General features: G+C 40.2%; 1 protein-coding gene across 2 annotated transcripts; it reads left to right on the top strand.

Moving 5' to 3' along the window:
* Positions 1–665: 665 nt before the first annotated feature.
* RMDN3 (regulator of microtubule dynamics 3) lies at positions 666–26,913 on the top strand. Of its 2 annotated transcripts, XM_074235112.1 has the most exons (13): positions 666–773; positions 915–1,108; positions 3,972–4,164; positions 4,591–4,734; positions 13,683–13,953; positions 15,167–15,269; positions 17,730–17,790; positions 21,442–21,517; positions 21,678–21,755; positions 21,989–22,087; positions 22,305–22,358; positions 25,699–25,779; positions 26,216–26,913. In XM_074235112.1, exons 2-13 carry the CDS (start codon positions 922–924, stop codon positions 26,267–26,269), a joined length of 1,401 nt encoding a protein of 466 aa, XP_074091213.1. In that variant the 5' UTR covers positions 666–773; positions 915–921; the 3' UTR covers positions 26,270–26,913. The 2 variants fall into 2 exon arrangements, with proteins under 2 accessions (XP_074091213.1, XP_074091212.1); XM_074235111.1 differs by lacking the exon at positions 915–1,108 and having other exon boundaries at positions 753–773.
* Positions 26,914–27,208: the final 295 nt, after the last annotated feature.

Below are 27,208 nucleotides of genomic sequence, written 5' to 3'. Positions count from 1 at the left end.
CAAAAAAGGTATTTAATCCTCTAAAGGCTTAGATCCTAAAAGGCAAGTGGTGCGAATGTTAGCACTCCCATTTTATGGGGGGGGGGGGAAAAGGGAGGCTCAGAGAAGGAGGCCCTCGGTGGCCAGGCCTGGCTTGCGACTCCAGGGTTTGGGAGCGTTTGCCAGATTTCTCAAGCAGGAACCGGAGGCAGACCCCAAGCCGACTTTTGAGAAGGGACAGGGAAAAATAAAAGAGAGATAAACAGAAAGGGAGAAGTCTTTACACAGAAGCGATGGCCTATTGCTTGCTTTCGCAATGGGCTAAGGGAGCTCAGAATTAGTGCTTTTCTGTTGATTGAGATCTGACAAATGAGGGAGAGGAAGGGAATTCCTGGATGTATTCCCATTTTACAAGATTAAAGAAAGAGGCCAGGAAAGAAGCGTGTTTGACGCGACACGGTTGTTGGTTTAGCAAACGTGAAGTCGCTCTGTCAGGAAGAGAATTTGGAGCTTAACATGTTAAAAAGAAAAAAAAAGGAGCCAGAGAAAACAGAGCGGCTGAGGCTCCTCCCTCACTGCCCCGCCCCGCCCCTTCCTCCCCGCCCCCGGGACGTCTCCGCAGGCCCCGCCCCCCACGGGAGCCGGGGCGGGGCCTCTCGACGCGTCATCTCTCTGCGCCGCGGTTGCCGCCGCCGCCGCCGCCGCTCGGCTGTCAGGGGGAAGGCTTGGCGGGTCGGGGCGCGTGGGCCCCGTGACGCGGTCCCCGCGGCGGTGCTATGGTGTGTGGAGAGCGGGTAAGGGTCCGGGGGCCCCGGCTCTGCGCCCATCCTCTGCGGGGCCCCGGGGGATGGACCGGGGCCGGGGCAGCCGCGGGGCGGGGCGGCCCGCGGCCTGGGGGGCGCCGCGGGCCGCCCTGACCCGCCCTCGCCCCGCAGGTGCGGCATGTCTAGACCCGGGGTCCCGGGCGGCGCTCGCGCGGGGCTCGGCTTGGTGCTCGGGGCCGCCGCGGGCCTCGGGCTCCTCTGTGCCTTCTACCTGCAGCGGAGGAAGCGGACCCAGAGCCATGGCGGGAACTGGAAGGCGGCCGACTCGCTGGCCTACAGCCGCAGCCCGGAGCCTCGTCGCCAGGGTAGGCGCCGCGCCGCGCCCCGCCCCGCACCTCGGCCTCGGCCGCCCCGGGCCTCCCGTCACCCGGCCTGTGGCCCGGGCTGGCCCCGGGGCCCGAAGCCTGAAAGAGCCCTGACGAATTTTAATGCTAAATAATTACTTTGAACATTTTCCCTTCGTCCCATTCTGCCCTCGCTCGATGAGAACGCAAGAATTGCGATAGCAGTTATTTATTTCCATATTAATCATGTTGCAAAAAAAAAAAACTAATCCAGAATTGGCCTTCAGTCTGCATTCAAACGCCATCAGGTCTTTCTCTAGAAGTGTATTTTCCTCTTTCTGTAGCTAAAAACTAAAAAAGCTCAAAATTATTGAACTCATGTATCTAAATTGCTTTTGTTATTGAGATCAGACAAATGAGGGAAAGGAAGGGAATTCCTGGATGTATTCTCATTTTACGAGATTAAAGAAAGAGGCCAGGAAAGAAGAGTGTTTGACGCAATTGGTTTAGGGTACCCGAAGTCACTCTGTGGGCAGCAAAGGTGGTGTCAGATGCAAGTCCCCTGATTTTTAATCCCATCCTCAAAGTGGTATATGATTGCAGGCCCCCACCTTCTTGTTCAAGTGGAAAGGGGTGATGAAAGACTTCACCTTTTTTTCTTCTTTCCCTTGTAACTCCGGAATAGAAGGAAAATGAGGAAAAGATTCATAGTTCTCACTGTTGGTTTTGGCAGTAAGTATTTAAGTATTGCAAGTCCTAGATTGGTGCTTTGTGGGTGTATATTATACCCTGAGAAAGGAAGGCCAGAAAAAATGCAAAAGGAAAAGTGGTATTTTGTAGGTATTAAGACAGTCCTGATTATTTAATTTATCAGAGATTGTTACTATTGTATAAGACTTTGAAAATGATCAATCCAACAAATGGGGCTCTGGAGTTTCAGAGAGATTTCAACTTTCTTAGCCAGGTTAGTGGCAGGACTGGTCCTAGACTGGTATTATTGATCTCTCTACTACACAGTGCTACCTCTTTGTTTAAGGAGAATTTCTCTTCCTAATTTCAGCTCTGATCTCATTTTGAGGTTTGATTGGTTGGTTCACTTTTCAGATAAAGATTCTAAAGACAATATAAGTGTGGTTAGGAAAGAACACATCTTGGAGTCAGAGGACACTTGTGTTAAATCCTAGCTCATTAGCTGCATAGTCTTGTTGTTGCTTCTCTTTGAATGCTAGTTTTCTCATTAAAAATTATTGCTTATAAAAGCTTGGGACTGGTCAAGATGATTTATAAGGCACCTTCAAGGTTCTTAATTGAACTTTCTAAGGTTTCACTGTGAGTCAGTTTGACTTTTTAGACATTAGGTCAAATTTCCTACCTTGGTTTGAATTTTTTTTGTTGAAGTTTAGATAATATTCTGTCCTGATTGACTTTGATAAATGGAACCCTGACTTGTGAATGTTAGAACTCTGCCCCAGATGGCTTGCTTTTCATAGTCAGCAAATTCATTCCTTGTGGGTAAACATTGGGTTGGAATGCTCTTCCCTCTGCTGGGGTATGAGGGTATTACATTTCAAATCAGAGGTTAATGCTGCTTACTTAGCAAAGCATCAGAGTATATATAGATAGATAGATAGATAGATAGATAGATAGATATAGATATATACACACACACATACACACACACACACACACACACTCACACTCTAATGTGCTAGTATATAATACAGGGTATGATCCTGGTATAACAGAGTTAAGTTTTCAGTGTACCTTATATCCCATTGATGTTCTGTGAACACTAGTGAAAAGTGTTTTGTTAACAAAAGCATGGCCATTTTAGGTGAATCAAGTAGGGAAAAAGCATTAGAAGCCCTCAGAGTATAAGTCTTGCAGTACATTTTGTGGTAGATTATCAAAGAGTGGTAATCTTAGACTTAGTACAGGATCTTGGAACTCTCACAGCAACCTGTGCTCAATCATCTGGATTCATTGTTTCTGTGCACTGGTTTAGGGAACAGTGGCTGATAGCCAAGGTATCTTTGTTGCCCAACATTCCTGAGCATTGCTGAGCATGTTGTGTAACCTATAAGCTTCCTGGATTACTAATAACTTGGGGGATTTATTTCTAGCTCTGTTGTGCCTGCCATACTGGTTTCTTTCCTGTTTTAGCATCTGGCATCTCAGCAGTCAGGGCAATACATTTACTCATCTAAGATCATGTTAAGTAGTTTAGAATTGGCATGGACCTCTTGTGTAATCCAAAAGTTAATTTGGTGGGCTCTGTGATAGCATTTTAACCCATAGGATTGGCAAAGGATATTTTCAGTACATCTTTCTTTCAGTAGCTGCCACTTTTTTCTTTAGCTTGTTGGCCTCTATCATGGAGAAATGATTTGCACCTTCAGGCATTCTCTTGCTAGTTTCATTAGACTTTTTAACTGTGAAGATGGACCAGGGATGGAGTGATAACTAGAAATGCACAGGACAGATTATTGATAGTTTGAGAAAATATTTTTCTCTTGCATATCACTTGTCAGATCATCAGATGACTTAATTTTAGCATGAATCTATGTCACTGCTATTAGATACAAAACAGTTAGGTTCACTTTAGTGAAGGCCCGTGATTTGTTGGAGCAAAATTGTCTTACTTGGGCAAGAAGATGTGAAGGCCTAGGGGGTGGCTAGGTGGTGCAGTGGATAAAGCACTGGCCCTGGAGTCAGGAGTACCTGGGCTCAGATCCGGTCTCAGACACTTAATAATTGCCTAGCTGTGTGGCCTTGGGCAAGCCACTTAACCCCATTGCCTAGCAAAAACCTAAAAAAAAAAATGTGAAGGCCTCCTTGTCTCATTTTGGGCTGTGAACTTTATCTTCTATCTCCCATGCTCTAGTGATGCTCATGCGAGCAGCACCAGGGGAGGCTGGTGATGCTATGTCTGTTCCCAGCATGCCGAGGGAGAAGCAAGAGGAGGTGCTGGATCGCCTGGACTTTGTGTTGAGCAGCCTCACTGAGCTTCGGCAAGAAGTGGAAGAACTGAGAAATAGTCTTCAGGGTCTTGCTGGGGAGATTGTGGGGGAGGTCAAGTGAGTACTGGATGACTGACACTGGGCAACTCCTTTGGCTTTTGTTGGCTGTGCTAGAGCTTGTTTCTTTTCTTTCTTTTTTTTTCCTCTCAAAGAACTTCTAATCCAGGATTAGGGTGGCACTCTTGGTTGGGCATTTGGGGACCTAGGTCAGTTTTCCTTTTATAGGTTTACACTGAATTTCAAAAGGGCATTTGGCAAAAATCCCCTTCATCTACCAAGCCTTGGTTATCCCTTTTAAGCTTTGAGGCATCAGAATAGACCACCCTTGAGAAAAAGGAAACTGATAAACTTATTCTCTTATTAGCATGAGCCTTTGGGACCTACTGTCAATGTATGTTGATGATGCTCTTCTCTCTTTCTTCAAGAGTAGATAAACATGGATAGGGTCTAATTTGATCCTCCAGAATGGGTTCTACTTTTCAGGTCTCAGATGGAAGAGAACCAAAAAGTGACTCGGAGGAGAAGGTATCCATTCAACAGGGAAAGAAGAGACTCCACTGGTTCCAGCTCCATCTACTTTAGTGCGAACTCTGGAGCACCTTTGACTGAAGGAGAGAGCGAGGGAGGGTGAGTCATGTGCTCCTGTTCAGAGCATTCTAGCCATGGGCTGCTGGTGATTTCGGTCATAAAGCAGGGTTTAGAGTTTTAAGTAAGAAAAAAACAATTCTCAGTTTACTTTTTTGGGGGGAAAGTTTTATTGATGCTCTTTTCCAATGACTCCTTTTCCCACTCTCTCCATCAAAACCTCCTTTGTAACAAAAGAGTACAATTAGTTAAGCAAAGTAAATCAATGCATTGACCATTACTGAAGACTTTACTATGTTACTTCTCTAGGTTGAGGTCCCAAGCAGATCTGAGTTCAAATGTGACCTCAAACACTTACTTGTTATATGACCCTGAGCAAGTTATTTAACCCTGTTTACCTCATGATTTAGAGAAGGAAATGGCAAACCATTCCAGTATCTTTGCCAAGGCAACCTCAAATGGGGTCACAAAGAGTCAGACATGACTGAACAACAAAAGTGACAGAAACTCATTCCATTGGAATCTGGAGCAGCAGTGCTTGTTCTTGCACTTCACTGAGCCAAATTACAGCCAATATAATGCATTTGAAAAATAGCAGGGTAGTTAACAGATCTTTCTCCTGATTCATTCAAGCCTTAATTAAAAAAAAAAAAGACAAACCACCACATGGTTTGTACAGGTGTCATAGTGGATAGAAATGAGATTTGGAGTCAGGAAGACCTGAATTCAACTCTTGCCTCAGACATTTACTGTTTGAGCCAGGGCAAACTTCATAACTTCTTTCAGACTCTATTACCTCATCTGTAAAAGGGGAATAATAGGCACCTACCTCACAGGGTTGTTGTGGGGATCACATGTAAAGTACTCTGCAAACTTAAAGTGTTTTTAAACCTTAAATGATGATGACAGTGAGGATGAGGATTATATGGATGCTTTACTCCTAAAGGTTGGACCTGAATTTTGTGTGGTTTAAAACTTCAAAGGTTTTAAAATCTTAATTAATGATGATGTAGACACTTCAGGCCTGAGGGCCAGGTCTGAATTTTATTTTCTCTTTTCTTTGACCTGATGTGGTTAATGGTAATATCTATGTTTGACTCCCACAAAATCTAGTAGTCTCAGTGGCCTGTGTTTAGTCTCAAGACATAGCCTTTTTTCTTTTGTGGCTTTTAATTATGTAAGGAATTTAGCTTTATGCGCAATACAATCAGTTATTCTTGCTTTGTAAGTATTTACATTTAAATGAATTCTGATTTATAAACTATTGTAATATTTTAGTCACTCCAAATTTTTTGTTCATTCCTTTACATTTAAAATTTTAAAAATTTTCGAACTTAAATGCCAAGAAAATAGATATTTCCATATACATAGCAGAATAGAAAAAGAGAAATGCACAAGAGGTGGTAAATCTCTTCTGTACAATTTGCCTTTCTTTTATGACATATAATAAATTCAACATGTAACTTTCAAAACTGTCCTGTTTGTGATTCTTTCTGACCTTCTCTTCTATGTGCTTAAAAATGCTTCAATGCCTTTGTTTTATTCTTTTGGATTATGTATACCTAATTTCTCTCTCCTTTTCATTCTCCTCCCCCCAGTTTTACATAAATTGGAGAAAGAAGAAAAACAAAATCCTTAAAGTAAATATGCAGCCAAGCAAAAAAAAAATCCTATTTTAGCTATCAGAATATGTCAGTTAAGCATATTAGCTCCTGCTAAGTACCACACAAAAAGAAAAATAAAAGACAACTCCTGGTTTTAAGGAGTTCGAAATCTGATGAAATGTGTTTCTAATTTCACATCTTGAGCCAAGGAGGTAGAGGGCATGCTTCATTATCTCTCTTTTGTAATCTTAGTTGGTCATTGCAATGATTAGAGTTCTTAAGTCTTTTAAGGTTATTGTTTTTTCATTTACAATGTTTTTATATAGTTTTCTTGGTTCTACTCACTTTTTAAAAAAAATAATTTTTACCTTTTTTTAGTTAACATGTTTTTCTCCTTCACCTCGCTCCAACTAGAAAAAAAGAGAAAAAACACTTGTAATAAATATGCATAGTTAAGCAAAATCCTCTAGTTCTTAGTTCTGTTACAAATTGGGAAGTATGTTGCATTATTGTTCTTCTAAAATATTGATTGATCATTTATTTTAATAAAATTCTTCCTTTTCTCTTTCCCACCCTACCCCAATCAGAAAACAAGAACTTGCTTCATCAAGTAAAACAAATTCCTACCTTAACCATATGCTCCCCCCCAAAAAAAAGCATTAGTCTATTCCCAGTCTGTGCCCTTGATAATATAGGATATGGAATGTATCATCAATTATCTGAAATTATGGTTGGTCATTGTGCTGATCTTTCAAAGTTGTCTTTACAATATTGTTGCTATTGTATAAACCATTATTCTAGTTCTGCTCACTTCACTCTTCATCAGTTTATATGTGTTATGTATGTCTTCTTAGATTTCTCTGAAACCAACCCCTTTATTATCTCTCACAACAAAACAGTAATCTATCCCATTCATATATCATAAATTGTTCAACCATTTCCCCAATTTAAGGACATCCCCCTCAGTTGACAATTCTTTGTTAACATAAAAAAGTTGTTAGAAATACTTTTGTATATATGGATCCTTTTCCTCTATCTTTGAACTTTTTTTTTAGTTTTTTTTTTTGCAAGGCAAATGGGGTTAAGTGGCTTGCCCAAGGCCACACAGCTAGGCAATTATTAAGTGTCTGAAACCGGATTTGAACCCAGGTACTCCTGACTCCAAGGCCGGTGCTTTATCCACTACGCCACCTAGCCACCCCTATCTTTGAACTTTTAATGGTATAGACAGTATTGTTATCACTGGTTAAAAGAGTATACACAATTTAATAACTTTTTGGGTACAATTAAAATGTTTCCCACATTAGACACACTAGTTTATAGTTCCATCAACAATGCATTAATATACCTTTTTTTCCCATGGTGCCTCCAGCATTTTCTTTTTTCCTTTTTTTCCCTCAGCTTTACCAAGCAAATAGGTATGAAGTAGAACATCAGAGATGTTTTAATTTTCAATTCTCTGATTAGTGATTTAGAGCTTTTTTTAGTTTTGTTTTTTTTTTTTGCAAGGCAAAGGGGGTTAAGTGGCTTGCCCAAGGCCACACAGCTAGGTAATTATTAAGTGTCTGAGACCAGATTTGAACCCAGGTGCTCCTGAATCCAGGGCTGGTGCTTTATCCACTGCGCCACCTAGCCACCCCTTAGAGCATTTTTTAATATGGCTATTGATTGCTTAGATTTCTTTCTCTGAAAACTGGCCTATACATATTTCTTTACTATTTAAAGCTACTCCCATAAGGGAGTGTCTCTTATTTTTATAATTTTGAATCAGTTCCTATAAAACTTTATCAGAGAAACCTATAAAGATTTAGAAGGCAACACAAAGATTTATAAATCTTTCAAAGTTGTTTTTCTTTACACTATTGTATATACATTGTTCTGCTGTTTATAGATAGTTCTCAGTTCACTACATCAATTTGCTCAAATCTTCCAAGGTTTCTCTGATATTATAACCTTTTGTCTCCCTTATGACAGTAATATTCCATTACCTTTATATAATTTATTCATCCATTCCCTAAATGGTTGGCATGTATTGGTTTCCAGTTATTTGCTATAACAAAATGAGCTACCGTAAACTTTTTTGTGGATATGGGTCTTTTCTCTCTTTCTTTGATTTCTTGGGTAAAAAGTTTATTGACTTTGTGGACATGGTTCAGATTGTTTCCAAAAATGGTTATACCAATTCACAGCTCCAACAATGCTTTATTGTACCTTTTTTCTTGCAACTACTTCAGCAATTGTCATTTTATATTTTTGACACTTTGCTAATCTTATGATTTCCATTTACTTTTCTTCTTATGTTATTGAAGTTATTTTTAATCTCTTCTGGTTTTGCTTTTCATTATTAATGTTTTTCCCTATATTATACTTCTTGATCTTAGTTACATTATAGATTATCTTTCCATTAAGGAAAGGATTATAATGCAGGTAAAGTCAGGCCTTGTTTGAATAATAGACTAAATCAGGATCACAACAACTGATTTATTCAGCTGCTTTGTGGCCTTGTTTTCTAATACTGTATTTCTTTTTTTTTTTTGTAAGACAATGGGGTTAAGTGGCTTGCCCAAGGCCACACAGCTAGGTAATTATTAAGTGTCTGAGGCCGGATTTGAACTCAGGTCCTCCTGACTCTAGGGCCAGTGCTCTGTCCACCGCGCCATCTAGCCGCTATCCTAATACTGTATTTCTTACTGAGTTTTCTAAACAATCACTGTGGTTTTTACCATATTAGTAAAAACTGCAGAGAAAGTTCCCCCTAAGAAGGTTGGAACATCTACAATTGATTCTCAAAGCTCATCCATGGGGTTCCTTCCTTTAATTTTTTACTGCTACCAACCTTATGAACTTCTAGAAACCTACTCATTTTCTTTACTTTTTCTGAGCCAAGGTTTGCAAACCCTGCTACCTTTAATTTAAAAACTTTGCCAAGAAATTAATGGAAGGAGTAAAATAAAAATTAAACAAAGCACTCCATTTTTTGTCATTCTTACTCCTTAACTTGCTTGACTTTTATCACTATATTGGTGGCTTCTTTAACCATTACCTAGTTTTTCCCTTTTGGAGCCTATGTGGGGAATAAATTTCACCAGTCCCCTCTTGGAGAAAAAAAGTAGTGATGATGAAGACTACTGTTCTCTGAGGAGTAGAAGAAACTTTTATTTATAGAAAAGCATGTTTTTTGTTTAGCTCGTATTTGTTGGGAGCACACAGATGGACAAAAGAGACAACAGGAAAATGCCAACTTTCTTTTGTTCTTTTTCTTGTCATACTGATATTGGTATTTGTGGCAATTTAAAAAGAATTTTTTTTCTCCGTCTGCCATTGTCTTGGCAGACACCTGTTATTTTCTGTTTGTTGCTATGGTTTGACCAAGGTATACTTTATTTTTGATTTTTTTATTTATTTAAGGCAATGGGGTTAAGTGACTTTCATAAGGTCACACAGCTAGACAATTATTAAGTGTCTGAGCCTGTATTCAAACTCAGATCCTCCTGACTCCAAGGCCAGTGCCCTAGCCTCTGTGCCACCTAGCTACCCTCAAGCTATACTTCTTACTATGTCTTGAAGGTTTAGAGAGGTGACCCTACTGGCTCTGGTAGTTTTTGCCTGACACTTCTAGACCAGAAGATGCTTCACGTTAGAAAATTCTTTTTCTCCGAAACACAAGCTATACAGAGAAGAGCAATAGAGTTGGAGTTGAAAGTCCTTTGTGTAACTGTGAAGTTTTAGGCAAGTTACTTAATCTTTCTTTTCTTTCTGTTTCCAAATCTAAAAGATGGGATCATACCTATGCTACCTACTTCATAGGATTGTTTGATCAAATGGGATAAAATATTTTAAATACATTATAAACTACAAAATAATATTCAAATGCCATGATTAATTTTTGTTGTATAAAGTCATATGTTTGACATAATGTATGATTGTTAATTTCCAAACTTTTCTTAGGTATGTATGTGTTTTGGTAGGAAAGGAGGCATAATGGAAGTGGAGCTAGAATATGAAGAGAGGGAATATCTAGGGTTAGAAGTTTGTAGGGGGTGGCTAGGTGGCACAGTGGATAGAGCACCGACCTTGGAGTCAGGAGTACCTCAGTTCAAGTCTGGCCTCAGACACTTAATAATTACCTAGCTGTGTGGCCTTGGGCAAGGCACTTAACCCCATTGCCTTGTAAAAAAAAGAAAAAAAGAAGATTGTAGATAGTTTCTAGAATTGAGCCATTTGAGACTTATAATCAAAGGTTTTCTGTTCCAGAGTTAGCAGAATATCCTGACAGCCTATTGAAGAACAGAGTCCTTTACTTTCAGTATAACATATATTAGTGGTACAAAGTCAGATGATCAGAAGACTAGTTCCAAGAAACATATGGTTATGAGTAATCTGAAGCTAGAGTGGCAAAGCCAGAGAACTCATATTGTGCATTTTGTTGACACTTGGATACATGCCAAGAGGGCACAGCTTTGCCATAAGTTCAGAAAATGAAACTTGGCACACCTAATGATGATTGTAAAAAAGCTTTACAAATAGTTGTTTATTCTAAAGTCAATAAAAGTTGCTGTGGTTTACAAATTAGAATATAGGAAAGAGATGACCAAAGGCCAAGGATATATTTACAGTGACTTATCCCTTGGTAGCTGTCCAGGTGAATTAACTGGTGTATTTTACGGCAGTAAATTTACCCCAGGGAATAGATTGGCAGTCTTCCCCCTATTGAGGGAAGATATGGCTCTTTTGGAATTAATTTGATTTGTCAGCAAGATGGCTGAATCTTTGCTTATGGAATATATTGGTCATTTGAAGCCATGTGGTTTGATTTTTGGCCCAACACCTAGGTCAGTGGTCAGGGAGTGCTTCCACCACAGTTGGGCAGAACAGGAGACTCCATTGAGCAATTTCTTTTTTGGGACAAACCACAAACTCATGAATGACTTTGAATAATGAGAACCAAGGGAAGATTATGCTTTTGATAATACACATAATTTTTTTCTTTAAGAGAATTGAGAGGATTTATTTGAACTGTCTTAGTTCTCATCCTTCAAAACTTTGAATTCTTTTATGGGTTTTAGGAATGAACAGTAAAATATGAGAGGTGGAGGTAGGCTTCATGGTGAACAGTAAATTCCTATTCATGGATACTACCAACAGATAGCTTAAGTCCTTCTGTCCATTGAATTATCATTCTGGCCTGAAATGCTCTCCCACTTTGAATTTTTATAGCTCTTTAAACTGTTCTTATGATGCTAGTCACATACTGATTTAGTTTTTAGTTATTTCTGTACTAATGTTCTCTCCTCTATTAGATTGAAAGTTTCTTGAGGGCAGGGACCATGTCTTAGTCATCTGTCACTCAACTATATGGCATCCAGCATGTAGTAATTATCTGTTAAATGAACTCTTTTTTTGATGCTGAGGTTTCTTCAGCCCCTTAGAACATAAATTTTAGAAGTTTTCATCACAAAGAAAACAAATTATGGAGACTGACTGTCTGGAAAAGATTTTTAATTTTCACACGACTTGACCAGACACTCAGATTATGCTGCTTTGTTCCAAAGTAAGTCCCTTCATTTCCTAGGTAGTCACATTAGTCTGGAAAAGAGGGTAGACATAGGAAGGAGTAAGGGAATGCCTATTATTTATAGCCTTATTGTACAGTCAGTTCCTCAATTTCAAGAGTTATAAAGGCATAGAGCAGGGGTGGGGAACCTTTTTTTCCTGTCAAGGGCCATTTGGATATTTGTAACACATTTGTGGGCTATATTTGGTCAAATATTTAATTAATTCACCCCCTAAAAAGTACCTAGATGTTTTGAATTTCGAGTCCTGACTGAAGTTGCTTTGGTAACACCAGACTAATATGATCCATGGGCCAGAAATTCCCTGCTTTTGACTTGAAAGATGCTGACTGAGTTGTAAAAGAGAATGATTGTGGTCTGTTGTATCAGTAATACAGGATTATTCCAAGTATATCAATCCTGTTCTTGGCCTTTGAGTCCATATGGAGAATGGTATCAGCACTTTGCTGCTCAACAAAACTCTAAAAAAAAAAAAATCTCTTTTCAAAATCTTCTGATGGAAAAAAATGGGTTATAGATTTCTTGAACTGCTTTTACTCATACGTAAAGTCAGACTGGTCTGTGCTCTCAATTCTAGCTTTGAAAGGAACTGAATATTCTTGGATCTCTGGCATTGTTAGAATCTTAAGGCCTTTCTTGACCTCTTGTTTCCTTGGATAGTCTTTGTCCTGGGAGCCTGTGGTTTCAAAGAAGGGAGTCATAATGGATTGTAGCATTTCATGACTTCCTAAATTTGAGAAAGTCAATTCCTGGGTCAAAGTTGTTGAGATTCTGTTAATGGCTATAAACTTCATTCCCCTAGCACTTGGGGAAATATGATGTGCATCTGCTGGGTGAAGCCATCTTGTTATTGGGAGGTTGCAATCCCTGAGCTAAGCAGAAAGCATATGGTTTTAATGACTAGAATCCAGTGCTGAATGTACCTAGTTTATGGGGTAACCACTATGGAAGCAGTTGAACAAACCTACTAACTATACTTCTGAGAGGAGTTTCACAGGGAATAGCTAGTTGCCTTATATAGTTCTTTATATTATATTTGTGTAGCTGCTTTCTTCTGGCCACTATTCCCTTTTCCACTAAGGTGTTAAGTTTTAGAAGCCTATCTGTCTCTTATCTGCTGACTAAGAGAATGGACTCTCAATGAGTTGTTTCCTCTCTCTAGTTAATCGTCAAGACCTGCCATTTCTACATCTCTCAAATGTTCCTTTGCCACCTCCCTGGTACAGACCTTTCTCATCTCATGGTGGGACTCCTGCAGGAGCCTGCTTGCCTAAAGTCTCTTTCCAGTTCTATAAACTGCAGTGGTTCCCTGGAGTAAATGTAAAATTTTCTGTTTGTCCTTTAAAGATCTTCATAACCTGATCCTTGCCTACCTTTTCAGTCTTTTCTAAAAACTCTGCAGTCTAGGGCCATTGGTCTCGTTCCGTGCATGTGACATTCCATCTCCTGACTCTGGCCTTTTTGATTGACTGTCTAATCTGGTTTGGAACTCTGTCCCTTGACTTTCTTCAGGTCTCAGCTAAAGTGAAGCCTTTTGTAGGAAGCCCTTCCCTCTGAGACCAGTCTACTTTATCCATTGCCTGTCTTGTTTGCATATAATTGTTTACATGTTGTCTTTCCCAGGAGATTGGGCGCCCTTTCAGAGAAGGACTTGACTAAGTCCACTGGAGTGGACTCTTAATGGCTTTTTGGCTGACCCTTTGTTGGTCTTAGCTGTGAGTGCATTGACTTCCCCTTTTGATTGGGGGAGAATCAGTGGGGGACCTATTTCTATGGGTCTGAGGGAGGTTGTCCAATATGCTTTCTACCAAAGGTACACAACAGCCAATGCAGAGTCTGACTATGACTGGGAGACAGAAAAGGAAAGTGGGGAGGATGAAGATGAAGTGAGCTGTGAAACAGTGAAAACAGGACGAAGGGACTCCCAGGACCTGACTGGTGATGGGGATTCTTTTCTGCTGCCAGTGGACTCTGCGGGTGGAGAAGAGCTGCTCCTGCTGCTGCAACAGGCAGATGAGCTACACCAGGGAGACCAGCAGAACAAACAGGAGGGTTTTCAGCGGCTCCTCAACAACAAACTGGTGGTAATGCTCCCCTCCTCATCCTTGCTGGGGCAGCCTAGCATGTGTGGGTCGTAGCAAGCATTGCCAGTGCCACATCAGTTGTGAGTCACAGTAGAAAATCCACATCCAAGCAGGCTGAGCTTGTTTTGGTGATTGGAGTTGGAATGGGGTAGAGAAAGGGTGGACACACATGAGACTGATGTTCCCTTCTCTCAGAGCCTGCCTGTTCCTTCTCTTTAATCTTCTGAAAGAAGAGATAATTCTCACATCTTCAAGTCTGGCAAATATTTGTTCCTAAGGAAATAGATCTTTAAAAAAAAAAACTGAAAATGAGGAAAGGAGGAAAAATAAGTGAAAAGTTTCTACCATTCAGTAGGTGGAGAAAATTGTAAAGAAACTGGCATGCTTCTTTTCCCCTTACTTCTCTGCCTCCTCCTAGACCCTCTCTTATCACAGTGCCTAGTGCCCAAGCTTCCCTTTTTGTCCCATTTGAAGGACTGAAATAAGAGCTAGAGAGTATGTTCTGAAGCAGTTTTCCACCTGTTAAGAGAAGAGTGATGAAATTAAAACTATTCAAAGGAAAATCAGGACAAAATTCCACTCCAGTGCTATCCTTAAGTTACACCCAGCGAGGGTCTAGGTTTTCCAATTCCTGGCTAAGGTCTGGATCTCTGGAGGTTGCCCCTTCTGCCCCCTAACCCCCCTCCTGACCCCCCATTTTCCATCTCTCCATGCAGCATACAAGTTTGCAAAGAGAGCTTCCATTTTGGGGGTAGATAGGGAAGTGAGATTTGACCTTTTGGGATTATTAGCAAAATGTTTAGCTGAAGGCTTCTTCCATTTAATCACCTTTTTTAGCAATCAGGAGGAAGTTACCTCCTCCGAGGTACATACTAGAATCTAATATTACATGTTCATCCCATTAAGTATTATTCCACCATTCACTCATTTATTTATTTATTCATTCATTCATTTATTTATTTCAAGGCAATGGGGTTAAGTGGCTTTCCCAAGGCCACGCAGCTAGGTAATTATTATGTGTCTGAGGCCGGATTTGAACCCAGGTCCTCCTGACTCCAGGGCTGGTGCTCTATCCACTGCGCCACCTAGCCACCCCCACCATTCACTATTGAGGATTGTCCTCCTGGGTAAGGGTTGTTGTGACACAGACTTGGGAGTGTCTCATGATGGACACAGGCTGAGAACTGCTTTCAACTCTTTTGTTTCTTTGCAGTATGGAAATCGCCAAGACTTTCTGTGGCGCCTGGCCCGGGCCTACAGTGACATGTGTGACATCTCCGAGGGGATAAATGAGAAAAAGTCATATGCCCAAAGTGGTGAGAACTTGCCTGGTTGGAGGGGAAAGAAGAGAGGGCCCTGTAGGGTGGCTCTAAAGTAGAAAAATCTTCTAGTCTAATGTCTTTATTTTATACAAGAGGAAAACAAATCCTCAGAAGTCGTCATTTGCCCAGGGTTACACAGATTTTCTGATTCCAAATGCAATGTGCCAGCAGGTCTAACCAGGCATAGCTGGTTAGTATCTTAGAACAAGGCTAGGCTAGGTGGGAGTTGTCTTGGCTACTACCCTAAGGCAGATCACTTAACCGCCCTGGGCCCTGCTCATTCTTGCTGTGGTGATGAGAGTAGGGAGCATCTTCAGGATCTGGATGTGGCAGCCCTGGGGCGGACATACCCAGAATAGGATTTTAAAACCAATCCTGGTTTGCCTATGATCCTGGGCCTAGAACTGGAATTGGCCTTATCTAACTCTCATTTTACAGAGGCTGCCAAGCTAGTACCTGAATCAGCTTCTCTGAATACATACTTAGCTTTCTCTTTCTCTTTCCCATCCCATTGCCTCTTCTATCCTTAGGTACTCCTATTGAATGCCTCCCTAGACTTTTATTCCAACTGAATTGAAACATATTCCATTGTTATTCTCATGAAACCTTTTCCACTTCCTCCTCCCTTCTGCCTTATACTCTGTATCCCTTCCCTTTTGGCTTATGGGACACAAGAGAAATCACTCACTTTTGTATTTTTTATGTATCATATGGTTCTCTAATGGTGTTAATTCTATCTTTCAAATGGACTTTATGATGACAGATCCAACTCTTATCTAAGAAGGCATTTAAAGATTTGTTTTGAAGTCGCTTAATTGTTTATAAAGTGACCTTCTCACAACCTCTTGAGACAAGCGTTGTCCCACTTTTAGAGAGAAGGTAGGGAAGTAACTGTCCTCGTCACCTTTAGAATCTATTATGGTATCCTAGTGAGGGAGTTATGGATCACATATTAAAGCTAGAAAGAGGCCGTAGAGGCCCTCAAGTCCAACCTCTCATTTTACAGATGGGGAAACTGAGGCTGAGGATGGCTAAGTGACTTGTCCAGTGTTATGCAATTAGTATGTGTCTGAAATAGGATTTGAACTTGGGTCTTTCTTCTTCCAAGTTCAGCACTATCCACTTTGCTGCCTTGATAACCTCAATTCTGGAACTAGTAGACTTGTTAGAAAGCAGCACTGGGATTAATGGGTAGAAATTATAGGAAGATTTTTGGCTTAATATAAAGGAAAAAATTCTAACAATTGTATTTGTTCCAAAGTAGAACTGGTTGCCTTAAATGGTAATGGATTCATTCTCTTGTCATGGGTGGGATGGGGTAGGAAGGCCAGATGACTGCTAGCTAGCTGAGGATGTTGTGGAGGGATTCAAATTTAGTGTGGATTAGGTGACCTCTTCACCTATTTCAACTCATAAGGTTTGTGATTCTTTGCTGTTGGCCCGTGTTCCCATGATCCATCCAACGAGCCTTATCACAAAAACCTTTGTCCTTAGGAGGAAGGAGTGCTTCCACATGGAGAATAAGGGTTCTGAATGACTCCTTGTGAGGTGATCACTTTTAAAGCTAGGCATTTGTGAGACTGCTCTAAAACCTGGGTCTTAAAGGAACCTTAGAGATCACATTGCTATGTTCTCTTGCCTTTAGACAGGCCTATTTATGCTTGTGTAGTAAGAAGAAAAGGCTTCTTAGTATCTTTTCTTTGACAATCTAGGTCTTTAAAAAGCCTCATCGTGAATATTAATTCTTCTTAAATGTTACTATAAGTGTAGAGAGGTTGGGCTGAATTTATATTGCCCTCGGATTAAAAAAATCTTGAAAACTGTAATTAAAGTTAAATTAAAACGTCAAAAAATACTTTGCTTCTTTCTCCCCTTGATGAGACTTTCTATTGACAAATCCAAATTTCACCTCCTGAGAGTTCTAATTAATTAGTATCTTTTGATTTCAGAAACTATCTTCAAACCTTTCACTATTTAAAAATCATTGGGATTTATGTCCCCTTTTAATTCTGATACCTCAGTCAAAACAAACTATCACACACACACACACACACACTCAAAATCCAGGCACTTGTCCTGCACAAAAAGCCTTGCTCCTCCAGCAGATCCTTCTGGTTTTACAAGGGGCCAAATAGGAAGCCAATAGTGCTATAAAGTTTGCCCAGCAGGCACTTCACAGGCATTTTCTCTTATTGGGTCTCTGAAAGACAATGGTACAGAGGAGTGAGGATTATAGATAAGTGTTAGGGACTGGGGAGGAGTCTGAGAGATTTCTTATGACTTCTTTGGAGGTAAGAAATCACCTGCCTCTTCTCAGCTGGTTCCAACTGAGTATTGAAAAGTGAGAATCAGAGCAGGCATCTTTCCCTCCCATTTTTTTGAAGCATATCTTGATGAATTCGAGGAAGAAAGAATCCTTTTCATATTACTAACTTCTGGCACTGTCTTTTTTAGGAAAAGAAGAAGCAGAGGCTGCCCTGGAGAAAGGGGATGAGAGCGCCGAGTCTCACCAGTGGTAACAAAGGCATCCTATGGGGAAAAAACAACCATGGGTGCAGGGCGAGGCTTATTTAGTACCTTGGCCTAGTCAGATTTCACTGCACCATGACTCATTTTGGGACTTGTATTTTTTTTTTTCTTTGTAATGACCAGAGTCAGCTCTGCTTATGCATTTTATTTTAGGAGAGCTCTGATTTGGCTTCCTATTTGGCCCCTTGTAAAACCAGAAGGATCTGCTGGAGGAGCAAGGCTTTTGTGCAGGACATTGCCTGGATTTTGTGTGTGTGTGTGTGTGTGTGTGTGTGTGTGTGTGTGTGAGATTGTTAGTGTTTTGACTGAGGTAAATCTGGAGGTGAGGTAGAGAAACTCAGCACAGTAACTGAGGCTCAGAGAAATGAGTTGTTTTGGCATGGATATGGGGAGGGTTAGGTTGAGGTGAGCAGGGGACTTGTGACACCTTGATTTCAGAGTGTAGTCTTCACTGATGGACTTTGGCTTTTGCTTAGCTTGGGTGGGGAAATCTGCCTTTGAACTTTATGATAGTGAATAGAACTGCTAAGTGTGATGATTAGTGGGATAGCCCTGGAGCTATCCTGGGGCAGAGCTTAGTCAGAGGTTCACTGTCCTGGAAGGCGTGGACCAGAGTCCTAGGTTTTGTTTCTTGCTTTTGCTCTCACCCCTTGAGTTGTCTATATGTCTAGGAAGGAGGATAGAGGGCAGGATTTCACCAGTTCTTAGGAGCTTCATATCAATCTACTCTGGTTCTCAGGTATCAGGCCCTTTGGCCTACCTGCCCTTTTTAAAAAATATTTTGTTTTTTCAACTACATGCAACAGTAGTTTTTAACCAATCATTTTTTTTACAAGGTTTTAAGTTTTATATTTTTGTCCCTCCCTCCCTTTCCTCCCCCGAGGAGGTTAACCATTTATGGTTATAAATGTAGAGCCTATATCAGATTGCTTTCATAACCATACTAAACAATAGATCCATATTGATCATGTTGTGAGAGGAAAATCAAATCCATATGGAAGAAAGAAAACAGAGAGAAAAAACAACTTTTAAAAAATTGAAGATAAAGGGGCAGCTAGGTGGCGTAGTGGATAAAGCACCAGTCCTGGAGTCAGGAGTACCTGGGTTCAAATCCGGTCTCAGACACTTAATAATTACTTAGCTGTGTGGCCTTGGGCAAGCCACTTAACCCCATTTGCCCTACAAAAACCTAAAAAAAAAATTGAAGATAAAAAGCTTTGGTCTTCATTTAAACTCCAGTTCCTTCTCTGGATATAGATGGTATTTTCTATCGTAAGACATATATATATATATATATATAAATATATATATATATATATATATATATATACACACATATATATATATCTTGGCATTGCAAGAGAGCCAACAAACATTTTCATATATATAATATATATTATATATATGTAAGAAAAAGAGGATTACAGATGAAACAATATTTTAAGGATGTCCAAAAAGTCTTTTGTTGAATTTACCATGATACATAACAAATCCAACTTTGCCCAGGTTGCCTTTTTGTCTTCTGAACTTGATTCTACCTTTTGATTTCTTTAAAAATTTGTTTTATGAAAATTTTTGTTTTTTTCTATGTCTTAGATGCCCTCCCTTATAAATAAGCAGTCACATCAAAACAAAGTTATGTTAAATTGGTCATATCTGAAGATATATGTCTCACTCTGCACTTATAATTAATTGTCTGTCATCTCCTGAGAGGTGAGAAGGGACAGCTAGCAGGTGCAGTGGAGATAGAGCACTGGCCCTGGAGTCAGGAGGTCTTGAGTTCAAATGTGACCTCAGACACTTAATAATTACCTAGTTGTGTGACCTTGGGCAAGCTACTTAACCCCATTACCTTACCAAAACAGAAAAAAAGAAAATGAAAGACAAAAATTATCTTTTTTACTTTAGAAAGATTTTATTAATTTTGAGTTTTACAATTTTCCCTCCATTCTTGCTTCCCTCCCCCCACCCCCCACAGAAGGCATTCTTTTAGTCTTTACATTGTTGCCATGGTTTACACTGATCTCAGTTGAATGTGATGAGAGAGAAATCATATCCTTAAGGAAGAAAAATAAAGTATAAAAGATAGTAAAATTACATAATAAGATAATGAGATTTTCTTTTAAGGCAATAGTCTTTGGTCTTTGTTCAAACTCCACAGTTCTTTCTCTGGATACAGATGGTATTCTCCATTGCAGACATCCCAAAATTATCCCTGATTGTTGCACTGATGGAATGAGCATGTCCATCAAGTTTGATCATTGTCCCCATATTGCTGTTAGGGTGTACAGTGTTTTTCTGGTTCTGCTCATCTCACTCAGCATCAGTTCATGCAAATCCCTCCAGGCTTCCCTGAAATTCCATCCCTCCTGGTTTTTAGTAGAACAGTAGTGTTCCATGACATACATATACCATAGTTTGCTAAGCCATTCCCTGATTGAAGGACATTTACTTAATTTCCAATTCTTTGCCACCACAGACAGGGCTGCTATGAATATTTTTGTACAAAGGATGTTTTTTCCCTTTTTCATCATCTCTTCAGGGTATAGACCCAGTAGTGGTATTACTGGATCAAAGGGTATGCACATTTTTGTTGTCCTTTGGGCATAATTCCAGATTGCTCTCCAGAAAGGTTGGATGAGTTCACAGCTTTACCAACATTGTATTAGTGTCCCAGATTTCCCACGTCCCTTCCAACATTGATCATTGTCCTTTCTGGTCATATTGGCCAATCTGAGAAGTGTGAGGTGGTATCTCAGAGACACTTTAATTTGCATTTCTCTAATAAGTAATGATTAGAGCATTTTTTTCATGACTATGGATTGCTTTGATTTCCTCATCTGTAAATTGCCTTTGCATATCCTTTGACCATTTGTCAATTGGGGAATGGCTTTTTTTTTTTTGGAAAATTTGATTCAGTTCTCCGTATATTTTAGAAATGAGGAAGGACAAACATTATTAAGAGGTGGGAAATATGCTAGAGTCATGACTAGTCACTACATTCATAAGAGCTGCTGAGTCTTTCAAAGTCCTTTTCCTTTTTTTTTAGTATGGCCAAAGCTTGTTCAGCCATTCCCTAATTTATGGTACCCACTTTGTTTCTAGTTCTTTGCTACAATAGAAAGACCTGTAAATTTTTTAGTATATATGTGTCCTTGTCTCAGGCCCTTCAGGATTTATACCAAGTAGTGGTAATTACTGAATCAAAGGGTATATAAAGGGGCAACAAAGTGGTGGAGTGGACAGAGCATTAGCTCTGAAGTGAGGATGACCCTAGTTCAAATTTGGCCTCAGATACTTAATACTTGCTTAGCTGTGTGGCCCTGGGCAAGTCACTTAACCTGTCTTACAAAACCCCCAAAACAAACAAACAAACAAACAAAAAGGCTATACACAGTTGAGTGATTTCTTGAGTGGGTACTTGCTTTTTATCAACATTCTCTTCCTTTATCCTGTCCTGGAATAATGTAAGCCAAGGGCAGAGTATAAGCTGGGCAGAAGGAGGAGCTGTAGAGACTCTTGGAGTCAGTAGAAAGGCAGGGCACAGAGAAATGCCCTGGGTCCCTTGAATTGAGGGCATCTTTTCATTTGAACTTGACCATCAGATCCAAGCTTGCTGTTGTTGCCTCCTTGGCAGGTATGCGGTGCTGTGTGGTCAGCAGGCTGAGCATGAAGGCATCCAGAGGCGCATCCAGAGCGGCTATATTTTCAAGGTGAGAAATAACTTCTCTCTTCTCTGGAAATCATATCCCAGAGAGAACCTGGCTGCTTCCCTGGCTCTTCACGTATTTACCCTGTGTCTTTTGTGATCTTTCCTTACGTTCCTGGGTTTGGCCCCTTCAGATCTAATTTGCAACTGCTTTTTCTCCCCAGGATCATATAGATAGAGCTATTGCCCTCCAGCCAGACAACCCCAAGTCGCACTTCCTCCTTGGAAGATGGTGCTACCAGGTGAGTGCCTTCCTAGGACCTTCAGTCACCTTAAGAAGCCATAACCTGGGCCAGTTAAGTTGGCTTTTTCTTCTGAGGAACTCATGAGTCTTTAGAATGGCAGCAAATACTGAATGAATGAAAAGGCGTCATCATCATCATAAGAAGTTATGTGTGCATGTCTCAGGTTGCAGTGGGGTGGGATCTGAAAATCCTCTTCCTGCCCATATAGTTGTAATTTGTTTTGGGGGCAGGTATCTCATTTGACTTGGCTAGAGAAGAAGACTGCTGGAGCCCTATTTGAGAGCCCACCCAGCGCCACCGTCCATGATGCTCTGCAGAGCTTTCTGAAGGTATCAAGGGAGGGGCAAGAAGGCTTTCAGTGGGTGTGGAAGATTCCACCTTAGCATGGAAACAGATTGTCTTGTTCAGTTTAGTGGGGTAGAGGGCAAAGGATGAAAAGACTTCCTGCTCAATTCAAGGGATTTATAATGGAGGTTTGGCTTTTACTTGTCTTATGGAGGGCCAAAATTGACCTTGTTAATTGACCCAATTGTCTCTCTTTTTAAGGCAGAAGAACTAAGTCCTGGATTTTCCAAAGCTGGAAGGGTTTTCATCTCCAAGGTAACAAAATGACCTTTTTATTTTAAAAATACATTTGATGTCTTTCTGTCTTCACATTGCACTAATTTGCAGGGAACCTTTCCTTACAACCAGAAACAGTTAAACACAACTATTCCAATAGTAGTTTGCTTCTTTGCCATGACAAAGTCAGTAGGTTTCATTTTCACTTCTCCATCATTTTCCAGTGACTCAGATTTTTGGCTTCTGTTTAGTGATCTTTTCCTTGCATTATTGCCATTTATGTTGTTCTTTTGGTTCTGCTTCTTTTATTATATCAATTCTTAATCTTTCCATGTCTCCAAATTTCTGGTCATATTTTTTATTTCACAATAATCTTTTATGTTTGTAATTTCATAATTTTGACATTATCTGGCCCAAATATCCCATTAATTCCAATATCCCTCATTCCCTTTTGGATCAAGGCAGGTTAAAATGCGTGGCTGAGGTCCAGTGGCTCCCATGCTCCCCTTTACCTCCTAGTCCAAATAAAACCCTTTGGTTTGGCATTGAGAGCTTCCCACCTGGGGAACTGCCTTCCTGCCTCATATGAGCACTCACTCATTCACATTTCTCCTCCTGATGCCTGCTGCAAGCCAGATCCAGCCCAGCTCTTTAACATGCACACTTCCCTCCCTCCTTTTCCTCACCCTTTGCCCCAGGCCTGGCATGCACTCCCTCTGCCCTTCACAATCTCTGGTTTCCTATAGGCCTTGGCAGAAGCACTGCTTTCTACATAAAAATCTTTCCTGATTACTATCTATTCTGAACACAGCTGCTAGTACTCCCCCACCTCAGACTACCTTATAGTCATTTTCTGTGTACTGTGTATTGTTCCTGGGTGCTCACTGACAACAAAGACTGTTTTTTTTTCTTTTTATGGGTGTCCTTGGCACTTAGCATAGTGCTGGGAAGATAGTGGATGTTTATTAAGTGCTTTTGGGTAATAGATTAAGTGAAAGAGTTGGAGGTCCTGGGTCTCCAAAACCCAAATTCTCTTAGCTGCATTATGTTTAAGGATTAGCATGGAAGGACAGAAGATGATGGTCAGAATCTCAGCAAAAGTAAATTATTAGGCTCCCTCACCCCTTAAGAGAAAGGCGTGCCATTTATTAAGATGTCTTAATAAAAAAAACCATAAAAGAAAAACAAAGTAAATGACTAAAAATCTTAGTACCTTCGAAGTTCTTAAGTTTTATCTTACAGGTTTATTTGGTTTTCGTCTACCACTTGTACTCTATGATAATTTCCATGCATATTAGAACTCTGGTTTCTGTCTTTGACCAGTTTATACCCTGAAGTCCTATTCCTGAGTTGGAGGGTTGGTACATTTTGGTGATTGGGCATCTAAGGAACATGTCATATATGTGTGGCAGGAAGTAACTCTGAGGAGTGCATTTGTTCAAAGGAGAGCTGACATGACAATCTCAATTCTGAATTCTCTACTTTTCTTATTCACTTAATATCATGTGAGATCAAATTATAAGAACAGCATTTTTCAAGCTTTAAATGAAGGCTGTTATTTTATTATTATTAATAATGCCTTCAAATTTAGAAGTCAAAAATTTAAAAAAACTGACATTTTACACGTATGTGGGAAATATTTATTTTTCATTACAGTAAGAACATCTATAAGATTTCACCTTCACCCCCTACCCCCAGCTTCACCTCTGATGATATCTTATTTATCTTATCCTTAATCACTTGGTATGGTGTTCTGTGCATACTTAATTTGAACCTTCAATTTGAGTCAGTGGTATGTCTTTTCCCTGTCTCTTTCACCATTTTCTATTCCTCCTCCTAGAATTTTTCAGGGTGGCTAGGTGGCATAGTAGAGACAGGAGGACCCCAGTTCAAATCCAGTCTCAGACACTTAATAATGACCTAGCTGTGTGACCTTAGGCAAGTCACTTAACTCCCATTGCCTTGCAAAAAACAAAATAAAGAAATAGTGTTTCTTTATGAGGGGCAGCTAGGTGGAGAAGGAAATGGGAAAAACATTCTCCAGTATTTCTGCCAAGAAAACCCCAAGTGAGGTCATGAGGACTAAAACATGACTGGGAAAAAAAAAGATAATGCTGTTCAGACTAAGTTTTTGCAAGGCAGTGGGATAAGGTAACACAGCTAGGTAATTATTAAGTGTCTGAGGCCAGATTTGAACTCAGGTCTTCTGGATTCCAGAGCTGGTGCTCTATCCACTGTGCATCTAGCTGCCCTTCAGCATCTTCTCTTAATGATGGTCACTACTTAAACTGGGAAACAATCTTTACAACTAATATTTTTGACAAAGGAGTCATTTCTAAAATATACAGAGAACTGAGTCAAATTAAAAAAAAAATTCCCCAATTGACAAATGGTCAAAGGATATGCAAAGGCAATTTACAGATGAGGAAATCAAAATGATTCAGTCATATGGAAAATTGCTCTAAATCATTGCTTATTAGACAAATGCAAATTAAAGCTTCTCTGAGGTACCACCTCACACCTCTCAGACTGGCCAATATGACCAGAAAGGACAATGATCATTGTTGGAAGGGTTGTGGGAAATCTGGGACACTATTACACTGTTGGTAGAGCTGTGAACTCATCCAACCCTTCTGGAGAGAAATTTGGAACTACGCCCAAAGGGCAACAAAAATGTGCATACCCTTTGACCCAGCAATACCACTACTGGGTCTATACTCTGAAGAGATGATGAAAAAGGGTAAAAACATCACTTGTACAAAAATATTCATAGCAGCCCTATTTGTGGTGGTAATGAACTGGAAATCAAGTAAATGTCCTTCAATTGGGGAATGGCTTAGCAAACTGTGGTATATGTATGTCATGGAACACTATTGTTCTATTAGAAACCAGGAGGGATGGGATTTCAGGGAAGCCTGGAGGGATTTGCATGAATTGATGCTGAGTGAGATGAGCAGAACCAGAAAAACACTGTACACCCTAACAGCATGCTCATTCCATTCCATCAGTGAAACAATCAGGGACAGTTTGGGGCTGTCTGCAATGGAGAATACCATCTGTATCCAGAGAAACAACTGTGGAGTTTGAACAAAGACCCAGGACTATTACCTTTAATTTAGAAAAAAAAACTGATTATCTTATTGTCTGATCTTGCTCTCTCTTATACTTTAAGTTTATTCCTTAAGGATATGATTTTTCTCTCATCACAATTCAATTTGGATCAATGTATACCATGGAAACAATGTAAAGACTGGCAGATTGCCTCCTGTGGGGGTGGGGTGGGGGGAAGGAAGTAAGATTAGGGGAAAAATTGTAAAACTCAAACAAAATCTTTATAATTAAAAAAAAAAGATGGTCATTACTGTGTTTTTCTTTCTAGTGCTACAGGGAGCTAGGGAACAACTCTGAGGCTGGGCAGTGGATGAAGTTGGCCCTGGAGCTGCCAGATGTCACTAATGAGGTAACCATCCTCCTATCTTCTTTGCTTTTTCTGGTGTCTCTAGCTCTGTTCATTCAGGTTCCTTCACCAAGGGTTCTTCATGTCTCAAGCCTCATCTGTTTAGACAGGGACTGGGAAACTGTCCTGAGCTCTCAAGAACACAAATGTCAAATAGCATATTCTCCTAGCTTCTAACCTTAACTCAGTTATTGGCCTGGTATTAGGATTTTGAACAAATCTGTACCTTTTCAATGCCATACTTTTCCTAGAAAATGTAGCAGGTTCCTTCTAGGTTGCCACTTGTATATGGGGAAGATAATCTATTTAACAGTGTATTCTTCATCCTTAGGCTGAGCTATAAGGCATGAAAACATGGTTTAGGGGAGATGGGGAGGGGACAAGCCTGTAGTCTCTCCCCTTTGACTCCTTTTTATTTTCTTTCTCACATTCACTCTAGGATGTTGTCTGCCACAAGGATCTGGAGGAGCTGAGAATAGCATTGGAAGAATAAGCACAGGGCTTAGTCTTCATCACCAGAAGGGCAACACCACATACAGTAGTAGGAGAGAGGCAGTTCCCTCTTTCCTTGGAATGGAGGCTGAAACCAGAAGAGGAAAGTTATAATGATTTTTTCATCAGTCCAAATTTCTGGTTTTATGTGCTTTTCTTTTTTCAACTATGAATTCTGTGATCGAAGTGGCAGAAGGAAGTACCTATGACTGTCAACACAGGCCTGGTCAGGGCAGTGGCACTGAAAACTGCCAGCTGGGGGGTAGTGGGAGGATGACACTACTTTTTAGTTGTTGGGGAGGTAAATGCACTTTATAAAGCCTTCAAAACAAAGTATGGAACGCTCTTTTCATCCTTTTCACTGACCAGTCCTAACTTCATTGTAAATACCCCTAGGATCCCACCTTGCCTGATCAAGGTGGTGGGGGGGTATGAGAAGACTAGACATTACCTTTATCTTGCCCTAACATGGACTCAGGCTTGGGGTGGGATCTAACTATTTTCTCCCTGCTGGGTCTTGACATTTTTTTTTAAGTGACACATTATCTTGTTTAGGGTACTAATAAATCTATGGTATTTATAGCTGCCTGGTCTGTATTGTGGTACAAAATGGAAATAAATCAGCTTAAGTGGCAATAAGAACAAGGTCATCCTGTCATTGTTTATCTTTTTTCTACATGTTTTGTAGACTCAATCTTCCCTGTAGCCATTGAATGGGCACACTTCTCCCTCGATGCACTAAGCTTATCTGATTTGACATATCAGGGCAAAAATTATTTTCAGATAGCAAGAAGCAGAGAAATTGGTTTCTGTCAACTTGAATTCAGTCCCTGGAGTAGCTTGTCCCTTTCTTTTGACACATAATTATGGGCCTCGTACGTCTTCAATTCTTTACTTCTAAGTTCATTTTCCCTTGGGCACATGCAGCATCAGATAAGTT

This window comes from Macrotis lagotis, chromosome 4, assembly GCF_037893015.1.
Source record: "Macrotis lagotis isolate mMagLag1 chromosome 4, bilby.v1.9.chrom.fasta, whole genome shotgun sequence".
NCBI lineage: Eukaryota > Metazoa > Chordata > Mammalia > Peramelemorphia > Peramelidae > Macrotis > Macrotis lagotis.
Note: the sequence above shows the minus strand (reverse complement) of the source record. Positions and strands in the feature narration are given on the sequence as shown.